Raw genomic sequence first — 21,345 nt, forward strand, 5'->3', positions numbered from 1 at the left:
CGGGACCCGCCAAATTTAAAAATAAATGAAAATTTTATTTATGTATTTTGTTGTTCTTTGGATATTGTAATTTATAAATCGAAAGCTGATTCGGAAAAGTCCAGTTTTTACTCGTATATATTTCCGATATAGAATGGATACAAAAATATTATATAATAACAAAGTTTTGCCAAGTCCATTTCGCATATTCTGTTGAGTTTAGTTTATAAATACCTACGATCACCGCAATCAGAGTGACACCACATTGTCCACCTGGTATGCTTATTTATTTTGAGTTAAAAATCTAAAAGTTTAGCTTAGAAAAAAACACTCAAATCACTTGAATATTGGCATTTTGTCAAAATTTTATTTGTGGGAGGCGTATAGGGAATCGAGGGATAGACTTTAGCGTATGTTTCGGTTCAAAAGTAAATATCTAAGTAATGGGAACCGGGTATACCTTGAGCAAAACTTAAATGCAGAGTCGCATGAAAGTTGATCTCCCGAATATAGAGTTCCGTACCAATATCTATAGAAAAAGCAAATGGTCGTGTTTGTTGTATAGATTAGCTCCCTGAGATGACCCATTGACCGGAGCTTGCTTAAATATGTATCTTATTCTGGATTTACTTTTTTTTATCATACTGAGGTGCACTCTTGTATAAGAGTCCCGTTTTGCCGTTTTGGTAGGGTATCCTGAAAAAGTATTTACCCTATGCGACGTTCCTCTACTGAGTGAGTATTTTATTACGTGTATATAATTATTTATGACATTTATTAGAGCAAGGATCAGTGTAGCGCTGTAAATTCATTAGGTACTTAAATACCTACATATGAAGGCAGATAAGTAAACCTCTATGTTTCATTTTACGGAAGCACGCACGACGAGCGTGTGCCGGCCAAGTACGCGCATAATAATTCTTGTGAGCAATAAAAATATATTTAAAGAGAGATAAAATTTATGATAAGTTGTATTTTTTAACTGTGGAAATTATTTGTCTTGTTCTTCTGAGGTAAGTTGTTTAACTAGGTTTTTTTTTATTGGAGCCCACTTTAATTCGCTCATTTGAAATATTTTAGTACCTGAGATTCGTGTACTGCTACCTCCGTTCCAAATAATATATTTAAGTTCCGAACCGAGTTACCATAGCTTAGTGACAGAAAAAAAATGATACTTTGCATTTATTGCAAACGGAAATTTCCCCATATAGTCGTATCATTATTTAGATTTTAAATGCGCCAAGGCCTTTGCAACAGGAAGATTTTATTCATGAGTTACTTTTCACGGAATTACACTGATACAATGTAGATAGTATGGACACATTAAATTTTTTAGGAATCTTCTCATTTCTCGACCACTCGTTACCAAAATTTAAGTATCTATCATTAGTTTGAACACTTTTCATTAAGACAGGGATTTTTTTTGTAGAGTTTAATGTAGAATTTCTAAAAAATCGATCATTCTTTAATGACTCATATAACTCTGTACCTACTTTTACATAACATAATATATTTAACACCCATTTACCTCCTAGACGTTTTGTTGCTACGTACATTTAAATGTTTTATGCAATTCTTATTCAAGTGTTCACGCATGACATCAACCATAATCGTAGGAAAACTCGGTGGAAATATACTATACTTACCGATAGTTACATTATTTATATTGTTTTGTTTATGTAATGTTGTTCTCATCACAGACAACATAAGTACTTGGACAAAATATCTTGATAGACACTGGACAGAGGGCTTGAATAAGATACCGGTAATTGTTGTTGGGTTGGCACTTTAAAGAGTAGTTTTAATAAAAGAATTTGATGTTATATTTTACAAAACTATTACTTATAAATTTACAAAATAGTTTAATTATATGTACACTTATAACAAAAACATATTTCTTTAGAAAAAATATGATGTTGATGAGGCCATAAATATTGGCCACAATATTGAGACTAGAAGTTTGAAAAGGATCTCGAAGACAAAAAGTCTAGGTGCTATGTTTGAAATAAATTATTTGTTAAACTCAAAAATTATTGGAGAAGGAGAGCCGAAGATCGAGCTCAGTGGCGTGTCATGGGAGAGTCCTATATCCAGGGCCCTAATTGCACAATTTTCGTATTCTCCTAATGATTTTGCCCACACAATAATAGGAAATTCAATTGAAACATTTATTCGCCTTATTTAAAAAAAAACACGTAGAGGAATCTTTAATATTTTGTTGCTAATATATTTTCATCTAAACATAATTAATATCACATAAATGCGGAACAAAAATTAAATACATATTGTACTAAATAGAAATGACCGCATTCATTTTTCTGATTAAAATCTAATTTACATTATAATTAAAAAGCCTATCTAAACTATGCTATTGTATTCACATGACAATGACTAATAACAAAAGTTATCTCGATACCAATGGTTATGAAACACAGTATCTGTATTTTGTTATTATTTATATTAAATATAAATATGTAATATGACTGATGACCCCAACATACTTTGATGTATTAGGTACATGGCTACATCTACCTACTTGAGTCGCCACGTTCACAGAGGCTGATAATAGGCAACTTATAGGCGTTGCTCAATTGCCGATGGATTTGATAAGGCGATAAATATTTTATTGACTGCAATGTTCAATCATGTGATGTTTACTTTTTAATATTTTCAGTATCAATGCAACACTGATGCATTTACTGTCTAGCTGTGTTTTACTAATCACGTGAGCTAGCATCGTTTGTTTACATAGCTGTAAACGGTTTAGATTAAATACATAAGTATTATTTTGTTGTGCGTCTGCCATACTATGACACATGCGGTACATGCAACTTACAAACACAGATTTACACATATTGTTTACTTGTCTATCAGATAAAATAGAGCATAAATCATTGAATGGCTTTACTCATCCTAGTTTGCATAATAAACTAGTCGCTTTGTTCCAGGAACCCGTCGCACATATGATTAATTGGTTATATTAATGTGATTACCGCTACAAAAGTTTATCAGTCCAGTTTGTAACGTAAACGGAGATTGTTGTGAGTTTCAAAATAATTGATAAGGATTCAAATATGACGAAAGCTAAGCAAATTAATACTAAGTTAAAAAAAGATGGTGATTTTATACCCCCTGATGGAGGATGGGGTTGGATGATCGTTTTTGCGGCTGGTGTTTCAAATGTGAGTACTTGAATTTTATTTTAGAATTTTGTATTTGAAATTGACAAACCGTTTATGAGTAAGCGCGGTGATTGGTGATTAATGCCAGCAGATCTTCGGTTTCATAGCTTTTAATTTTCCTTAACAACAGTGAGACAAATGCATGATTAGTCTTATACCTTTGTTTAATTTTCTTAATACAACCGCCGTGATGCAGAGTAATTAATTTGTATCAATTAAGATGATGAAGGCGTTCTGCGCACCTAATGTACAGAATAGTCAACAAGGTTGGCGAAAAAGACGTAACATATGGGTACTCATGTGTTTATTGCTTATTGCATTGCGTGTGTATGTTTTACAGCCAAAGAGTTAATGGATATATTGTTAATATTTTAATTTTTAAAACATTTATTTGTTCCCGACAATTAAGTAGTTTTCCATTATTAAGGAGATTTTAGTCATCTGAGGATTGTACGAAGTAAGACTGTTTTCTTTTGTTTCACGTTTATTTTTGTAATATCACACAAAAGAAAATGGAAATGTAAACGTAATAAACCATTTCCTCTCTTTTTAAAATATATTTCATAAATAAAAAATGCACTCAAATAAAAGGAAATTCCGAAACCTAAATGTAGAGTGAATTTTCGAACTATTTTCATCAAACGTTACGTAGAAATCTGTAAGTTTTTTATTATTATAAGAAGTTTTCGTACATTATTCCCACATTTACCTGTCTAATGTGATTTAATTTTACCTTAATATCGACTGCAGAAGTAGGTATTTATGACTTGATATGATTAAAACAGAGATAAGACAAGTATCTACAAGAGGCAGAGACTAAACGGAAGATTAATTATCACAACATTGAAACTTTACAATCGTATAAATATATTGCTCTATATTAATACTAATCGTGTTATATGAATTAAAGGATAAGAATTTCCTTCTATTTACTATTACATAATTTAAATTTTTAAACCTAGGTCAGCTAGGTCTAATTCATTGGAAACAAAATATTTGCAAGAAGATTCTTACGCCTGTCTTTCAAATTAAAGAAAACTACGGTGCATACGTAGCAGGGATGGCCTGTTACTGTTGCAGACAAAACGATTTCACTTTATTTAGAATATATGTAGTTGCAAGACTGCCTTGTAAGTGTTTCGTTGCCAATGAACGCTGGCTGGTAGTACCTACTCATGCTTAACAAGATTTTGAGAGCGAGTTCTTTGAAATACTGCATAAAGGTATATCTATTTATTTATTTATTTATTAGGTATACCAACAGCATAACATACATATGGTATATCGATAAAGTTTTGTGGTATTAGCGAATATAAGGTTTAATATTAAGAACAAATTAAACTTATAAAATCGGGAAATCTCTACCATTCACTCTTTTAACGGATCTCAGCTTTTACTATAAATTATAAGCTGCTATTCCTATATCGTTCTTCATTCCTCATTCTTCAGTATATTTATTGAAAATCCAGGGCCCCGATTCTGTTCTTTACAATGTTCGATGAATGATTAAATTTGAAATTATTCCTATTCTCTTAAGAGTTTTGCCAATACAATAACTGCAAATTCGAGGTAAACCTATACGTGTAGGATAGTATACTCAAGATCAAAACAATGTTTTGACTGTTGCTGAATTTTCAATTATCGTGTAGGAAAAATGCTTACGAAAAGTGACATTTAAAGCTAAATTTACGTAATTCATTGCTCATTAGGTATTTTCAGTAGACAAGTCTGAACATTACATTGTTCCTTGATCGCCAATCTAAACCACGTTATCTATACTGAAAGTTGTAATCACTGATGGCCACTTGTATTAACGTCAGTAATCGATCTATCAAGAACAGGAGATTATCTTGAAGTGTTTTACAAAGAAAATTATGTGTCTCACCTGACCAGACAATCTACTAATACTTACATAGATATTAGTAAAGTATGAACAATCCATACAATGGGTTGTAAACAGCCTTATGGACAAACACTAAAACATATGCACTTTATGACCATAGAAGAATAAGAAGCTCGTTAATGTTTGCATTAAAAAATTGTAGGTACACTGAATACAAAACGCCCATAATTTCCGTTGTTATATTACTGCCGCTATGCGCAGAATTGTGTTGTTTCTTTCAGCGTCCTCATTAGGAACATATTAGCACAGTTGGGATAGCAATGTAGAACCTAATTCTTATTAAAATATCAAATACTTTGAATATGAACCGACTGTATGCTTAAAACAGCTGACAGGGATTTATAGCCATTGTAGAGTTCCTTGTACTATGACCAACAGTGTACAGGCTAATGATGATATTAAATTGTTTCTATAATAATAGTCTCTATTATTTGATGTATAAACCATACATTTGTTTGTCAGATACTAAATGCGAGAGTATACTCTCTGATTAACTAAACTGCTACTAAAAACGATAACTAATACCGACCATATGCTATTGGAATAAGCTCTTATTCCAATGCCGTTGAATTCAGTCTTATCAACGAGGTGGTCTACTTTGTGACCTACTTTAAACGGATGCTAACTAGACAATAATAGAGTTAGTAAACTGAAGTTTAATGCATTATCGTAGTTTTATTGTTTGTTTACACTTATTTATTTTATGTCGTCTGGGCTTAAAAGTGCTAATATTATTCACCACAAAACAAAAGCAGTCAGTTCATTCTATTGTTAGTTTCATGACTGTGGCAGGAATTGAGTCTGATATTTGAGTACTTTATCTAGATTTGTATGTGTATTATAATAACAAAAGGTTTGCGTTTTAAGTACATGTGACAACAAACGTGATTAATGCTCTTTTTACCTTTGTTTTAAGCAGACACGCCATTTCAGATCTTATGGCAAAGATGTGAAAATGAGAAGCATCCATATTCAGAACTATCGTTTTTTTTTTGTGATGCAAAGCTTCCTAATCTTGTTTACATCTTTTTCAATGCCAAGTAATTGAAATCTTGTGCTTGAGAATTCGGCTACAGAATTATTGATGAACATTAATATTTCATATGTAATACCATCTAAATACCTACCAATCAATTTTAAAAATTCTGCTACCTAATTTAACAACAGCGACAATAAAAACAAATAGCTTTGCAAGAACAATTGCCCAAAATCTGGCTCTACAAATAACGGATTTTAGAATATTACATTTCACTTGTTCACAGATATCTGTAAATTTTTCACTACGTATAAATTCCTACGCAATTTAGATTACAGTTACATACAGGGCTGAAAACCACGATCTACGGCCACCGTAAGGTCAGGCCTGCGGGTGGCGGGGAGCCTGCCACTTGATCAGCCAGCAGGCCAAGAAGGAGACGGACGCGTCGTCCTACGCACCCGTTCTTATGAGGAGTGAGGGGTGGGCTTTTTACACCTATCCCTTGAGAAGGAGTCCAAAGGAATAGAGTCAGCCAGAGTCGCGCAGAGTATGCGCGTGCGATCCCGTGGCTCTGGCTAAAGCAGTAGAAGGGGCCCGGAGTGTTTTTAGTCGGTGGAAGTCCGACATATCCCCACGCCGTGCCCTCGACGTGGGTTGAAAACATTAGCGTTTAACCCCGGAAAAAAAGGCCTAAAAACCAATTACTTCCTATTTCGGTGTCTAACAGTTCTTCGCCAAAAGTTTTTACAAGAATCTAATTATTGTCTTCTACAATTTCAGCTGTCAGCTCTACCCATACTCCAGCAGTTCGGGCTCCTCTTCCGGGACAAGTTCTCTCGCCTGGGCATCAGCAGTTCGGAGACGACCACTATAATCAACATGAACTCAGCCCTGACCTCTTGCGTCGGTGCGTGACGCGCCTCGCATGGTAACTCTCTGATACCATACCGGCATTCATAATTAGCTGGCATTTTAATCTAACTTTACAAAGACTGATAGATTGACTACACGGATAGGTTAGTGGTTGAGGTCACCACACCAATCCCAATGTGCGCGACGTGTCGCGGGTTCGATCCCCGCGTAGGACAAGCATCCACGAATGCTTTTTCTGAGGCTGGGCGTCTTTGTGTATGTGATTTGTATGTGATATTTCGGTTTGTGAAACCCCCCGCGTCACAATTCCTTACTACGGGAGTCGTTATTTAAAAAAACAAAAACAATAGCGAAATATTCCGTTTTGTTTGATATATTTTTATGCGCTTACTTACACACTTAAATTGACATGATGTCTTAACCTTTGCCGATATACTCCAGTTTATTATTTTTACGATCGTTTAAAGATAATTTTTATAAACATTTCATGCATTTATAACAAAAAACAAGTGTATTCTAATTAAAACATTGTTTGTTTTTAAACTACAAAGATTAAGCAGAGAGTTTATTATTGAAATTAAACCATTGACCGTTTATTTCCACGAAGGAAAATTCAGTACACAAAAATTACTTAGACAACCAATACACTTCCTGTAGCAATGTTTGTATCTACTTTAATTAGTCACATGTTTTGTCTAAAGATACACAATTCTAATCAACACATCTTGACCCCTTTGTTACTTAGTATCAATTTAATGCCAAATGATAATAAATTTTACTAGTATAGTATATTTTTTTTGGATGACTGACTGTGTAAGACAATCTTGATGTCAATCTTGTTTTAACTATGCCATGGAAATCACACTACAATGACAAAATTTCTATGCGAAAGTATTTATGTGTGTATAAATTTGCGTGTGTGTGTGTGTTTAGAACCTCTTCACGCCCAAACCCCTGGACCGATTTCGATGAAATTCGGTATGGAGGGTGTTGAAACCTTTGATTAACACATTCTTTTATCTGGCTAAAATGTTGGTACTTTTAAACGACTCGGGCCAAACCGCCATTTTAACATCTTAACAACTAGTCTTTTTATAGATTCAATTTCGTGTTTGCTTGTCACACAACATAACAGTTTTTCTTTCAATTTAAACAGCTTTTTAGAATACACGTGTTTAATTTTTTCTTTAATTAATAGCAATATAAGAGTATTGTAATATCGGCCACTGAATCATGCTGTGTAAAAGGCGGAACTGTAACAATTGATAAAATAATACCTTACTTAGTTATTAATAATCAGATAAAATGTTCCATTCATTAGGTATTTTATAATTAACTTTGTTTAAACTAATATCGTTGTTTTTTGTTTCAGGGCTTGCAAATGGACCATTATTTAAAACATTTACTTACAGACAAGTGTCTCTAGCGGGGGCTATAGTTGTCTTCATATCCCTGATATTAACTACGTTTTCTTATAGCTTCGCTACATATCTTATGTCATTTTCAATTTTATATGGTAATTATTTTGTTTAATATTCTTTAAATTATCATCGATACTTACTTCGTTAATTTCAATAATTAATTTGCTTGATTTCAGGCGCCGGTTATGGAATAAGTAGTTCAGCAAACGCCCTTGCTTTAAACACTTACTGGAAAAACAGAAGAAGACTAGCCACTGGGTTATCATGGACCACAACGGGTCTAGGACCAATAATGTGGCCACACATCATAACTGGCCTATTCGCGGTCTTCGGCGAAACAGGAGCCATTCTTATCATAAGTGGCATTTCGCTACATGCCATAGCATGTGCACTTCTACTGCAACCAGTAGAATGGCACACCAAAAGTCCAAAAGAAGAGGATCAAGAGAAATTACTTAAAGTCGAAACTAAAGAAACATTAGCGAATAAGAAGCAAGAAAGCGGATATTTTAGCCAAGTATCAAAATTTAAAAATCTAAGTGCATTTTCAAGTCAGTATCTTTACAATGAAGATGATCCAGTCAACACTGGTTACGAAATAACAGATCCGGGTATTCCCATGATGTTGCGAGCCAACGATGGATACTTCAGCCAGTCAAGACAGTCAATGTCAAAGAGTCGAGTATCTTCACGAGAAGGCTCCAATAAAAACTCACAAATGAACTCTAGACTTAATTCCAAAAAGCCATCTATGACTAATTTACTTGAGAATCGATCTCGTAAATCATCAACATTGTATCTTAATGAATCTAAAAAAAACTCAGCGGCTAATTTAGGAGCTTTAGATAAAGAACGTGAAACATATAAGCCAAAGCGTAAAACGTCCATAACTTTAGAAACTCAGATTCCTGAATCGGAAATCGAGGATTGTCCCACACTTAAAGCACCCCAAGATTTGAAGGCAGACGAAAAGGCTGTCGTAGAGAAAATTGATCCAGCTCACGCTAAAGTTATAGCTGATAGAGCTGAAAAACATTTTGCCGGAAGCAAAAGCATAAAATCCTTTAAAATGGATGGCCAGTATGGCGAAAAGTATACCAAAGATAACCATAGTAATGTGTCACTTAAGAATCAAGAAGAAAATGAAGAAAGAAAATATTTGAAAGATAATCATAGCAATCAGTCGTTTAGGACACGGCACAGGAGGAAGTCGAACAATTTTAATTATGAGAGCGAGGTTTTAAAACAAGCCTCGTTAAAATTAGAACAATATTTAAAAGAAAGTGAGGATAATACTGAAAAAATGAAACTGTTGATGACGCAGATGGAAAGTGATGATAATGATAATGTGTTTGATGAAAAGAAAGAAGAGATTGTGGAAGACGAAGAAGAAGAGGAAGAATTAACGTTCTGTCAAAAAGTAGCACTATTCTTTGATCTAGATTTACTCAAAGATTACACTTTTATTAACCTTATGTTAGGTATAACTCTTGCTAATTTCAATGAACTGAACTTTTCCATCTTAACCCCGTTCATACTTGGTGATTACGGGAAAACGAAATCTGAAGTGGCTTTATTCATGTCGCTATTGGCTGGAGTTGACATTTGTGTGAGATTCTGTATACCGTTTGTTGCTGGGAAAATTGGATGGGACAATAATTCTTTCTTCCTTTTCGGGGTGATGACCATGGCTATGGGACGAGTAGGTAAATATACGTTTGATGGAATATTTTAACCGTAGCCGATGTTGTTTTCTGTTGTTCCCGCAAAAACAACAGTTAAAAAACAATATTTTCCCGTTTTTACTGGCAACTGGGCCTAACTTAGAAAGGACGATTCTTTCGTAATATGAAAAAATATTAAAATATACTGAACTTAGTAAACAATCAGTCTGGTGTCATTGACAAATTTCGTCATAACTCACAACTTTTAAATTCTGTTATGCCGCAAAAATTATTTTCCCTTGTCTTTCTCTATGTTTTAATATCCTTCTAATCATTACATCTTTGCAGTTTTGGCGTACTGTCAGAAGTACTACGTGGTTCTTCTAGTGGCTGTAATGATTGGTTTTGGAAAAGGGCTACGAACCGTATTCATGGCTCTTGTGATACCAACTCATGTGCCATTGCATAAATTACCAGGAGCATCAGGAATACAACTGATCACCGCTGGAATGGTATACTTATCATTAGGACCTGTTGTTGGTAAGGAATGTTTAAATTCTATGTCTATAGAACTTTGTAATGCTTTTGTCTTTAAGCGTCTACTGTCGGTAGGAGGCTTTGCAGACGAATAAAATCTTCAGGAAGACTTGAATGATATTTCCATACATTTAACCGTTATGAATCGACAGTAGGCATTTCACTTGGCTTGAAGGGCACTTTAGTAATCATTCTGCCTACAGAAATATTCTATTCCACTTTTTAATCTTATCCACAAAAAATGTATTTCTTGTTGGCCTGTTTTTTGAGTTTAGTAAGTAACGAAGTGCTAAATAACAAATATGTGTGTCGCTTAGCATGAGTAATATTGGCTCGAATAACGTGACACAAATATTGACACGGTAGCTGTATAGTGATTCTTTGACTCGGATACATATCTACATAACATACGTTTTTATAGATCAAACTCTTCAAATGTTTACCAAAGACAGTCATAGTTAAAGAAAAAATCGTGTTGCAAAAAGAAATACAATGAAGACTACATAATGCTTAACCCATCCTCTTGATGAAAAAACCTTTCAATCGCGAGTTAAACTGAGAGTTTCGTACCAATAAGTTAAATAAAACAAATTTCCAAAAAATATCACCCTTTGGCCTTTCTTATGGCGGCTACAATAAATCATTACCTATGAAATTTTAATTCTATGGCCATCAACGTTCTTGACATGGTGACGGACGGACAGAAGGGTAAAACGATAGAGTCCCGTTTTTATTTATCCTTTGGTTTCGAAACCCTAAAACAAATAACAAGTCTACTGGTACCTAAATACCTAACATAATTTATCTTTATCAATTTACAGGTTTCATAAAAGACCACGCATCTACTGCAGTGACGTTGCATTGTCTGAATATCTTCACTTGGCTCACCGCCCTCTCTTGGGGACTTGAGAAATTCATCACAGCAAGACGACAGAAGACAGCAGAACCTGAAGAAATTAAAGATAATGTTATTAAAGCTTAATTATTATTAGTTTTTATTTTTTAATATAGATATTTTATAAACAATCTGTGTTATTTATTTTATTTTATTGACTGGCTACTGGCACGTACAAATATTGTTTGTGGATGATTGCTATGTCATCATGACATTTAGATAAAAACAAGTTTTTGAAAATTCAAGATTTTGCCATCCTTCAAACATCTGAAAACCAATCTGAAAGATTCTAATTACTTGGAAAACACGAGTGTTACCCTCATAGATTCTCGGCAAAGGAATTATTGGCAATAGTAAAAACAACAACCAGTACCAACATCGAATGCAACAGGAGCTAACTACTAACTACGGCAATAACACACGAAGCTCGACAAAATGTCTCCAATTGCATCGTATTTTGGAGAATATTACCCCAGAGCATTCGTTTATAGAGTCTATTTTTTACTCCTAACTCGACCCTATGTGCAAGTGGCGCCAACTGGTGAGCACAGAACAGAAGCTCATTCATTCAAATTCGACATTCCACTCACGTCAAAGTTGAGGGTTGCTTGTAAATGTAAAATGGACCTTAATTAGATAAATAGTTGAAGGAAGTCCATGACTTTTGTATGCGTATTACTCAATGATGCATCATTGGTTAATAGCGGCCGGATTTTGATTAACCCGTGTCACTTGGTAGAGGCAATGGCAGTGTTAACAGGTCAAACGGAATTCGTGACGGCGCGGGCGCATCATTCTGACGTCCAACGGCCGACGCGTCCGTGCCCTTTATCGTACATTTAAAATAGATTAATAGTCACAGATCGTAATCAATTTATTTTTAAAATTATTGTTTATAGTGTGAGTGTTGTTTTGTTAGTGTCATTTTTGTACATTGTGGTGTTTATCGATGTTTTGACATGACTCAAAGGTGTTTTATAAGTGATAAGATCTGATCGATTGGATAATGCTTTATCTAATAAATACAGAACAATAAAGTGATACACGGGATAGTAAGACGTGTGTTGTGTTTTGTTTTTGTGAGCGCCTGTAGATAGCACATAGCAAATATCGTATGTTAGAAAGAAGGATAGGAGCTGTTATTTAATAAACCTTATTTATTCGAAAACCATACATAGTTATATTATAGTGGCATGAATAGAATCAGGAATATTGGATAGAAAGCAGCTAACCTGCAAAAAAGCAATACAATTTAATCTAAACAAACAACGTAACACAGCCGTTACTATTGTCAAACAAAGAACAGCATATAAAGATCGAAATAAAACTATTTGTATTTTTATTAAAAAAACGCGGATTATATGCAATGCAAATATAAGCGCCTAAACTTCCTAAAAACGGAACCATTACTATGTAGAGCGGTATATATTAGTCTTTTTTAAAGGCGCTAGTTACTACATTATAACCTACACATTGAAAGCCAGTATAAAGCCGTGTATTGACATCTAATAGACTAAGTTTCCATAGCAACTCATATTAGCTCATGTAAACAATGGCACATTGAATATTGACACCAAACGGAAGACATCATAACAATCTACTTTGGAAACCTGAACCTGCGATCTACTACTACTTTTAAAAAAAAGAATGTTGCAGTTGTGGAAGTGAGATAGATGCTATAATGTAGAGCGCCGTCTCGCTTCGACAAATGCAACAGTTTAAGTTTTGAGAGGTGGTTGTAGGCCGTGTGTATTGTGAATTCCTGTAGTGTAGTGTTGTTAAAGAGATAGAATATATTGCTGTCCCTATTCCCCATAAGTAGATTGTATACTTTCATCTTGCTCTAGCAATTTTTTTCTCGTTTCCGAAGCGCTAAGTCACATTGGCTGTATTGCAAAGCAGCTGTCGCTATTGTAGAGTTAGATTAACGAACACATGATAGGGGACCGTTTACCTGCGCCCCGGTCCTACCCCAAAAGAGTCTGACTCAAAATAATAACAATTGACAGACGAAAATGTGATTTTTTAGATACATACATTTATTGTACATTTTATTGTTCAACCGTTCTAAATTTCTTTTTGAAAACATTCATTAAGAGTTTTTACACAGGTAGGTACGTGTACTAATAGGAGGGCTATTGCACTATTTTCAGAAAGGAGACAAGACAGAGGTTTGATATCTATAGAAATACCACGAGGTGTTCGTCTCAACAGATTGAGATATTTAAACGTATATACAATCTCAAATCTTCAAGAACCTGATTAATATTAGCAGGCGTGACAAAAATCCGATTACTATAATTCGCCAGAGCACCACAGAAAGGGAACACGTCATTATAAAAAGCGGCAAAAAAGGCTCTTATCACTTCAATATCACTATATAAAACGGTTATCTTTGCTAATACTAATTCCTTCTTAATACTAATCTCTCTTATTTATCAATCGATGAATGATAACGCAGTTAAGTCTATGCGTGACTTGTTTTATCGGAGATTTAGTCAATTAACAGATATCAATGAATTTGTGATGTAATTAGCAGTTGCAACCAAGTTCCTTACATTTTACTGTTGTTACCTATGAGTGACCTAAATTTTTCGATATCTCTGTAATGTGACTTGTCCAGCACAGAATTTTTCCGCTAACATTTATATGCATGTATGTAGGTAAACTGATCTAATTTGTAACCGGGGCAGTGGTTTTAGTTAACATTAGAAGTAACGTACTTAATCCAGTGTTTTGTCGAATTGTATCTTGTCATTACCTTTCAGCCGCAATTAGTCTAAATCCCGATCTCGAGAAGTTAATCATGACCTTATTTAAGTTTTGTAGTAAATATTTAATTTATTTAATAATTCCTAAATCAAGTTTATGAATAATTCATAGAAAACATGTTTAGTATATTACGATAAACAGCCGACACACAACTGGCAAAACATTTCAAGAACAGGAGAGAAGTTTTCGTCTCTTAAAGGATAATATTATAGACATTCTCTATCCATTGATTTTGATAATTGTCTCGGATTTCGTAAATGTGTGTGAGCACGTATAAAATAATTTTAACGATAACGAGACACATTACTGGCGTCGAACCGATAACAAATGTGAATATTTGCTATGTGCCTACAGTGTCTGTCACTAACACAACATGTGGACAGTGCTACGAACATTCACGCATTTAGTTTGGTGCTCAAATAAGGTGTAAATAATCCAAAAATAAAACAAATCAGCTTTAAACAAGTGTCTGAAAATGTGTATTGTTTGTGACTGGACGTTGTTTTCGAAAGACTTTTAAATTGAATGTTGCTTTAAGAAATGTGAATAGTGATTTTTAGATTTAAAAGATGAATGTTGAAACAAATAAAGTGCCCCCCGACGGGGGCTACGGTTGGGTTGTGACCTTAGCCTATGCTTTGAATAATGTAAGTATTTTAACTAATTACATAATTTGACAACATTAATATAACGCTACAATATCTCGGCAGGCGTTAGATTAATAGACGGTTATAAACACAGATAATAACAAACTTCGAGCTAAAATTAGGTCACAATATTATCTATCTACTAACGTACAGTCAGAGTAAAAATCACTGTTTTGGTCCTCCATGTTAATTCCCTATATTAACAAGCTGGTCCAAAAAATGTAGCGACAATTTTAAGCACCGGTGAATCCTGTCCGTGGCTCTCCGTAACCCATTTAGATTAGACATGTGTTAACAGAGTGTACACATTACCAAAAATATAATGCTTCAAAAAACAAATGACACACATCTGTGTGAGATAGGTATTTGATTAGCAAGGGTAGAGAATAATTTCTGTCACAAGATTGCATATTATTAGATAATATTTTAACTAACTGATTTGTGTGAGTGATTGAAACTATTCAAGACACTTCATAAGTTTCCTGTTAATATTTCTATGAAAAACCACTACATGTTTTATTACATTGATAACCTGATTATGTAGATATCTTATTACGTTTGTTACTCAATCTTTTTGGAAAAGTTTTCCTCTTGCTGTACGAACAGCGGGTCTGACGGTTAATCGTAAAATTTTGTAAGAAATTTAAGTTTGTTCGTCATTGCTTTGCCCTCTTAGTTTATGATAAAAAGAAGCAACTTACGCAAAGATGATCAGGGAGCCTATCACCATGTCTTAAAGTTATTATACTGCTTGCATGGAAGAGAGATACCACTCTCTCACTTACTTTGAGACGTGGTGGTAGAGCCTCTGAATTTTCTAAAGTTACGTGGGGTTTTAGTATTTAGTGTTATTTTGTTCGGTTTTTTAAAGACGACTTCTGCACTAAAGAATTTAATCCTAATGTTTCGGAAGGTTCTATAAGCATTCAAGTCACATTAAATCCAATCGCTCGTAGTCTAGTAAAATGAGACCGAATTATAAATAATATTATTTGCATAGACTGTCGTGCTAAGGTGAACTGAGAATAACCTATAATGAGTAGGCAGATAACCCGTATAGGCAGAGTTGATTAAAGCATTGTGTACTAGCATGTTATGTTAAAAGGTTACTGTCGTTATTTACCTATCACAATTTTATGAGCCATTTTAAATGTGTGTATTTGAAAGTGTCTAAACAAATGAATCGTCAAAGTATGTGAGTAAAAGATTAGATAAAAAGAATGTTTTAGAATGTTTACTTTAGAATATGTCTGCTTTCCTATAATGGTACTGTTGTACGTATTATAAGTTCCAAGAGCTGAACTAGAGTATTTCCAGCTAAAACCTTGGAAGAGCTTCTTCCAACTATTTTTTCGGGATTCCTGCAACGTCATTAGACGTCAACCACCATAATACCACCGTAATGTGATGATACTTTGATAGCTTGTAGTTACCGCTTAGAGTCCCATTTACTTTAAGTAACAGGAGTCAAACCATGTTAGTGCGAGATAAATTAATAAGCATTCCCGTGCCCCGACTTATGCAGGAGACGTTGAACGGGAGTTCAGGTTTAGTCAGTAAGAGTATAACATATATACATTCCCTTAACACAAAAATAAGGGTAATACAGGTCTCCCTTTAGTACTAAAAACTTAGGCATAGACTAGAAGGTATATATTGTATTTTTCAGGTGGTTGTGCTCCCTTTGATAGCCGGCTTCGCGCTGGTATTAAACGACACAGACTTGACATCGACACAAGTAACGTTTGTCATAGTTCTAAACCATAGTATTGGCATGCTTCTGTCATTCTTCGGAGGGCCCATGTTGAGTCGCTTTGGATACAGAAAGATTGCCGTGATTGGTGCCATTTTTATCTCATCTGGTCTCATGCTGACATCAGTAGCTACAGACTTCTGGCATTTTATATTATCTTACAGTATTATATGTTGTGAGTATACAAAAAACTATTTTTGTGTTATCAAAAAAAAATACTTTGTTTTGCTATCTGTAAACATATATGCCTTGATACAATACCTGAGATAAAACAAAATCTATTTATGTACCCATTTTTCCCTAGGCAATGAACTCTGTCGAAAATCCTTTGCCCTGGCAATGGCAATCCCCTTAAACTCCATTGAAAATCTTTTGGCTAAGGAAAGATGAACTGCCTAAAATCATGGATGTTCACTTTACTTTTTCACCTTACCTGAAATAAACCCTATATCAAGTTGTCCCCTTTCAAAGTCATCAACACGCACTTATTGTCTTAAATCTAAACATGCATTAATTTTTTCAGCAATGGGAGTAGCGTCCATAATGGCAGCGTTCACGTTAGCTATAAATTCATTTTTCAAAGTCAAAAGGGGAAGAGCTATCGGCGTGGGCATGTCTATCACTGGCTTAGGGGCTATTTACATGCCCTTACTGATGAGTGCCCTAATGTACACTTTTGGTTGGAGGTACACAGTATTAACGCTAAGTGCTATCTGCCTCCATTCACTTGTAGCAGCTTGTTTACTTAGGCCAGCCAAGTGGTACTTAAAAGACCCCGAAATTTCTGAAGAAGCGGTACCTTTGAATAGGGAACCTGAAGTGGAGCTCGTGAATGGAAGTGTTACTCTACCTAAAGATGGTAAGATATCTTCATTATGCTAAATTCAATATGGAAACGGTAAACATAAGGAAATAAACTATACATTTTTTCAGGAATATCGTTACCTCACTTAGAGGAATCAGGGGAAAACGGTGTGCTCCCCTCAAAAAGTCTGTCGATGAGATCTCTCACAAGCAACTCAAGTTTACGAACAAGAAATGCAATATCTCATCCCGATATACGTAACAAAATGCCCGATGCACCCTTGGCGGAATCCCGGTATAAATGGTGGGAGTCTCAAGAAATCAACCTTGGCAGCTCTATAAATATTTTCAACGAAACTGAGAATGCAAAGAATTTAAATACTCAAGAGAAAGAAAAAGAACAAGAAAATCCAAAGAAAGGATACCTCGAACATTTCGTTCAGTTCTTTGATCTGACACTTCTGACTGATCCTATATTCGTTAACATTATATTTGGGCTATCGATAGCCGCTTGTGTGGAAACAAACTTTTCCTTACTACTGCCCATAATTCTAAAGGACATGATGAAGTTTGAAACAAGTGATATAGCTAAGCTGATGTCAGTCATAGGGTTTTCTGACACCCTATTCCGATTTGTGTCACCATTTATTGGAGAATGGTGCAACAAATCACCACGCGTCATGTACATGGTCAGTTTACTCATGATCATTTTCACCAGGAGTCGTAAGTATACGTTCGTAATTATGTTTGATTAAGAATAAATTAGTAATTGTAGTGCTAACGACCGGCATCATTGTTCTCGACACTTGATAACGAACAGACGCTTCTTTCTTCACGTTGCGTTTGCCTTTGATAGGTTGTTAAACTCTTTGTATGTAAATATATTTAAATGGACAAATATTGATGAACGAACAGCGTTTGCGTCGTTTAGGTATTAAAGTAGACTTACAAAACATGATAGCGAAAGCTATTTACCTAGGAACGCTGAATTACCCTTGAGATTGTTTATTGTGGGATCAAGTCAAGCGAATGCTATCGCTTCTCTTTATAATGACTAGCTATCAATTGTTTTAAATTAAATAGAGCAATGCTTCGTAACACCTTATCGCAACTAGTGCATGTATTTCAAGAAAAATCTAGGAATTTTCATAACACCTTTAAGTCCTTATACAATCTAATGCCGTTTAACAGATAAACACAGCTGATTGATAATATTATGTACTGACTTTGCCAACCAAAAATTTTAACTAACTTAGCTAACTTAACTGGTAGCTGCATACGGGTATCAAACTGATTTTGAACTGCCTATTAAGCCGAAAACAGGAAGACTTGTTTAGACTATAGAGACAGAGAGTAACTAACATCGTATGTTATTTAAATAATTTATCACAGCAAACAATTATCAAATCAGGAACATAAAGACCTTTCAAATATACAAAAGAAAAGCAGATCACTTACACAGACTTAAGATTCAATATACATATCTTATCATTTCAGTGATGCTGTTCACATCGTCGTTCATGGGGATGGTGTTTGTGGCGCTGGCGCTGGGCATCACGAAGGCAATGAGGACGGTCTACGTGAACATTGTCATACCAAGCTACGTTCCTTTACACCGACTCGCCTTCGCGTCCGGGATCCAAATGTTCTTCAGTGGCATTACGATCTTCACGATCGGAACCTTGCTAAGTAAGTGACAATGTAATTATTTCAGTAATAATGGTTTGATAAGGTCTCCGGTTGGTCGGACTATCCCGAAAAGTATGAGTGTTTGAACCTCAATTAAATTTTTTTTTTGATTGTCCTCACGAAAGTTATTATAAAGTAAAAATGTGACACACTTTAGAAAGTCCACTGATAATTATTATCGGTTATTGTTTTGTTTTTTTTTTAAATAATCGGTTAAGAAATGAGTGTGATTAGTGAAAGAATATTTTGCGGTTATCTCGATGAGTCAAAACATTTCTGCCAAGTATCTGGGCTAAACATATTACATAGTACTACATTTATGATTCGCTTTACTTCTGCATGTGATATATTTAAGGTTACCTTAACGTGATTTATTATCCAAATAACAAATCAGCTTGAAAATGATTGTTGTTATTGTGGCAACAAAAATACAGCTTCTGTAAAAATTTCAATTTTCTAGTTCACGTACAGTCTTACTGAGGTTCCTTAGTTAACTAACCTTTGCGCACGGAACTCAAGCATCGTTAATCTATATTCTATATAGTTAATGAATGAATAATGAGTTATAAATCACCACACATTGATACGTTAACATTACGAATACTTCGTCACTAGCGTTTGTGTTGGGAAACTTAGAAACTTATTCAGATCAGAAATAGTTATACATTAATAGTAGATCACGTTTTATTTTCTGATAGTTAACAGTCTATTATTGTGACATTTAACTGAAAATCTTCCGCTTAAAATATATCGATTACATATAGCTAAAAAATAAATATAATTACACCAAATGATTATTGAAATATTTGTAAAGGCCTTTCTATGTATCATGCTTTAATTCTTTGTTTTTCTTAAAAGAAAAAACGTCGCGATAAGTTTTAGAAACATTCGATTCACATGCACAAAGACACTTGACATCTGACTCTACCTTTCGTAATAAAATGACAAAAAGACAACATGAGACTTTAAGGCGACTTTTGAATAACGTCAACTATAATTTTCTTACCATTTATCAAATTACTGATTACAGAATTCATGTTTAATCAACTTTCGTTTAATGAAACTTACTAAGCTTGCTATTATCCTCAGATAACTTTGATAGTTACTCACGTGCGAAGATAAGCAATTGAATTCTCAAAAGATAAAATGTATTTTTTGAATTTCATGTTATGAGTATGATTTCTTTACGAATATTCGCCTTGAATTATCTTGACAAAGAATTTGCAAATATAACGATGACTGTAAATATTGATAAGCGCTGTTATTGTGTTCGGAGAAGAAGAATTTTAAATTTGAAACCTTAAAAGGTTCGATTTGACTAGACGTCTAGACGCCTTCACGTTTGCAACGCTGGTTGATAGATTAAAGATCTAGACTAATAGATTTATGTTGAATTTGATCAACGATTGTCGCAGTATGTCAATGAACTAAATGCAATTTTAACACGAGTCCCTTATTCTTATATTAAAGTTCTGAAATCCGTGCATATACCTTGTCTCCTTAACTTATTGACTTAGTGCTTAAAATGCTAGCATAAGACTAAATGCACCTAGGAACATCTTACTTTTACAACGGGATAAATCCTCCTTTAGAAGGTTTTAGAATTGAACTTGCCCGACTAGATTGTGATCGATCGCACCTCTCTTTCTTTCTTTAGGAAATGATAGTCCTAAGTAAAATAAAAGGATATAAGTATAGGAGAGTGCGATTCGGTTGTAAGAAGTGTAGTTTAACTATAAACTTACCAATAGGCGTGGTTATGAAGGTAAAAATAAGGATTTTTTTAATCTGAATAATTTTCAGAGAGCGCGCATCTCCTCCTCGTTCTTGTAAAGTATTTAATTACTGCTTCGCTCCTTTTCATGATAGCGTGATAATATACATACATCCTTTAGCTTTCCACAGTAAAAGAGCAATCCCACACATTTTTTTTTAAATTTTATTAGTAATTCCTGAGATTGGCGCGTTCAAAAAAACTTTATAATAGTAGTCTAGACTATAGAATAAACCTGTTTCATTTCAGCTCGCGTTCGAGAGTCGTCTGGATCCTACATAATGCCAATCATCGTGCTGAACCTCGTGACCTTCATCACGATCATATCCTGGAGTGCTGAGTTCCTATATCTTAGAATAAAATTAAGAACCAAACCTGAAGAACAAGTGACCACGTAGGTCATTCACCTGTGAATTAGTCTAAGTATGTTATAACTATTAAAATTATCTGTTGTTTCAACGGGAGCCATTATT

The 21,345-nt window shown here is 34.4% G+C and overlaps 1 protein-coding gene across 1 annotated transcript; it reads left to right on the plus strand.

The window, feature by feature from the left end:
- The first annotated feature begins 858 nt into the window (after positions 1-858).
- On the plus strand, positions 859-21,343 carry LOC113501809. Its single transcript, XM_026883080.1, has 13 exons — positions 859-992; positions 2,928-3,161; positions 6,824-6,950; positions 8,289-8,432; positions 8,514-10,043; positions 10,350-10,541; positions 11,360-11,514; positions 14,772-14,852; positions 16,522-16,780; positions 17,129-17,464; positions 17,539-18,132; positions 18,907-19,098; positions 21,122-21,343. Exons 2-13 carry the CDS (start codon positions 3,054-3,056, stop codon positions 21,268-21,270), a joined length of 3,867 nt encoding a protein of 1,288 aa, XP_026738881.1. The 5' UTR covers positions 859-992; positions 2,928-3,053; the 3' UTR covers positions 21,271-21,343.
- The last annotated feature ends 2 nt before the right edge of the window (positions 21,344-21,345 follow it).

The sequence above is a fragment of the Trichoplusia ni genome, chromosome 2 (assembly GCF_003590095.1).
Source record: "Trichoplusia ni isolate ovarian cell line Hi5 chromosome 2, tn1, whole genome shotgun sequence".
In the NCBI taxonomy this organism is placed as follows: Eukaryota; Metazoa; Arthropoda; class Insecta; order Lepidoptera; family Noctuidae; genus Trichoplusia; species Trichoplusia ni.

Bases quoted from the DNA above. Each gene is read 5' to 3' on its own strand.
- LOC113501809 (XM_026883080.1), top strand. From the start codon at position 3,054: ATGACGAAAGCTAAGCAAATTAATACTAAGTTAAAAAAAGATGGTGAT. The intron at 6,951-8,288 runs GTGCGTGACGCG...TTTTTGTTTCAG, and splicing joins AGCCCTGACCTCTTGCGTCG to GGCTTGCAAATGGACCATTA. The intron at 14,853-16,521 runs GTAAGTATTTTA...TGTATTTTTCAG, and splicing joins TAGCCTATGCTTTGAATAAT to GTGGTTGTGCTCCCTTTGAT.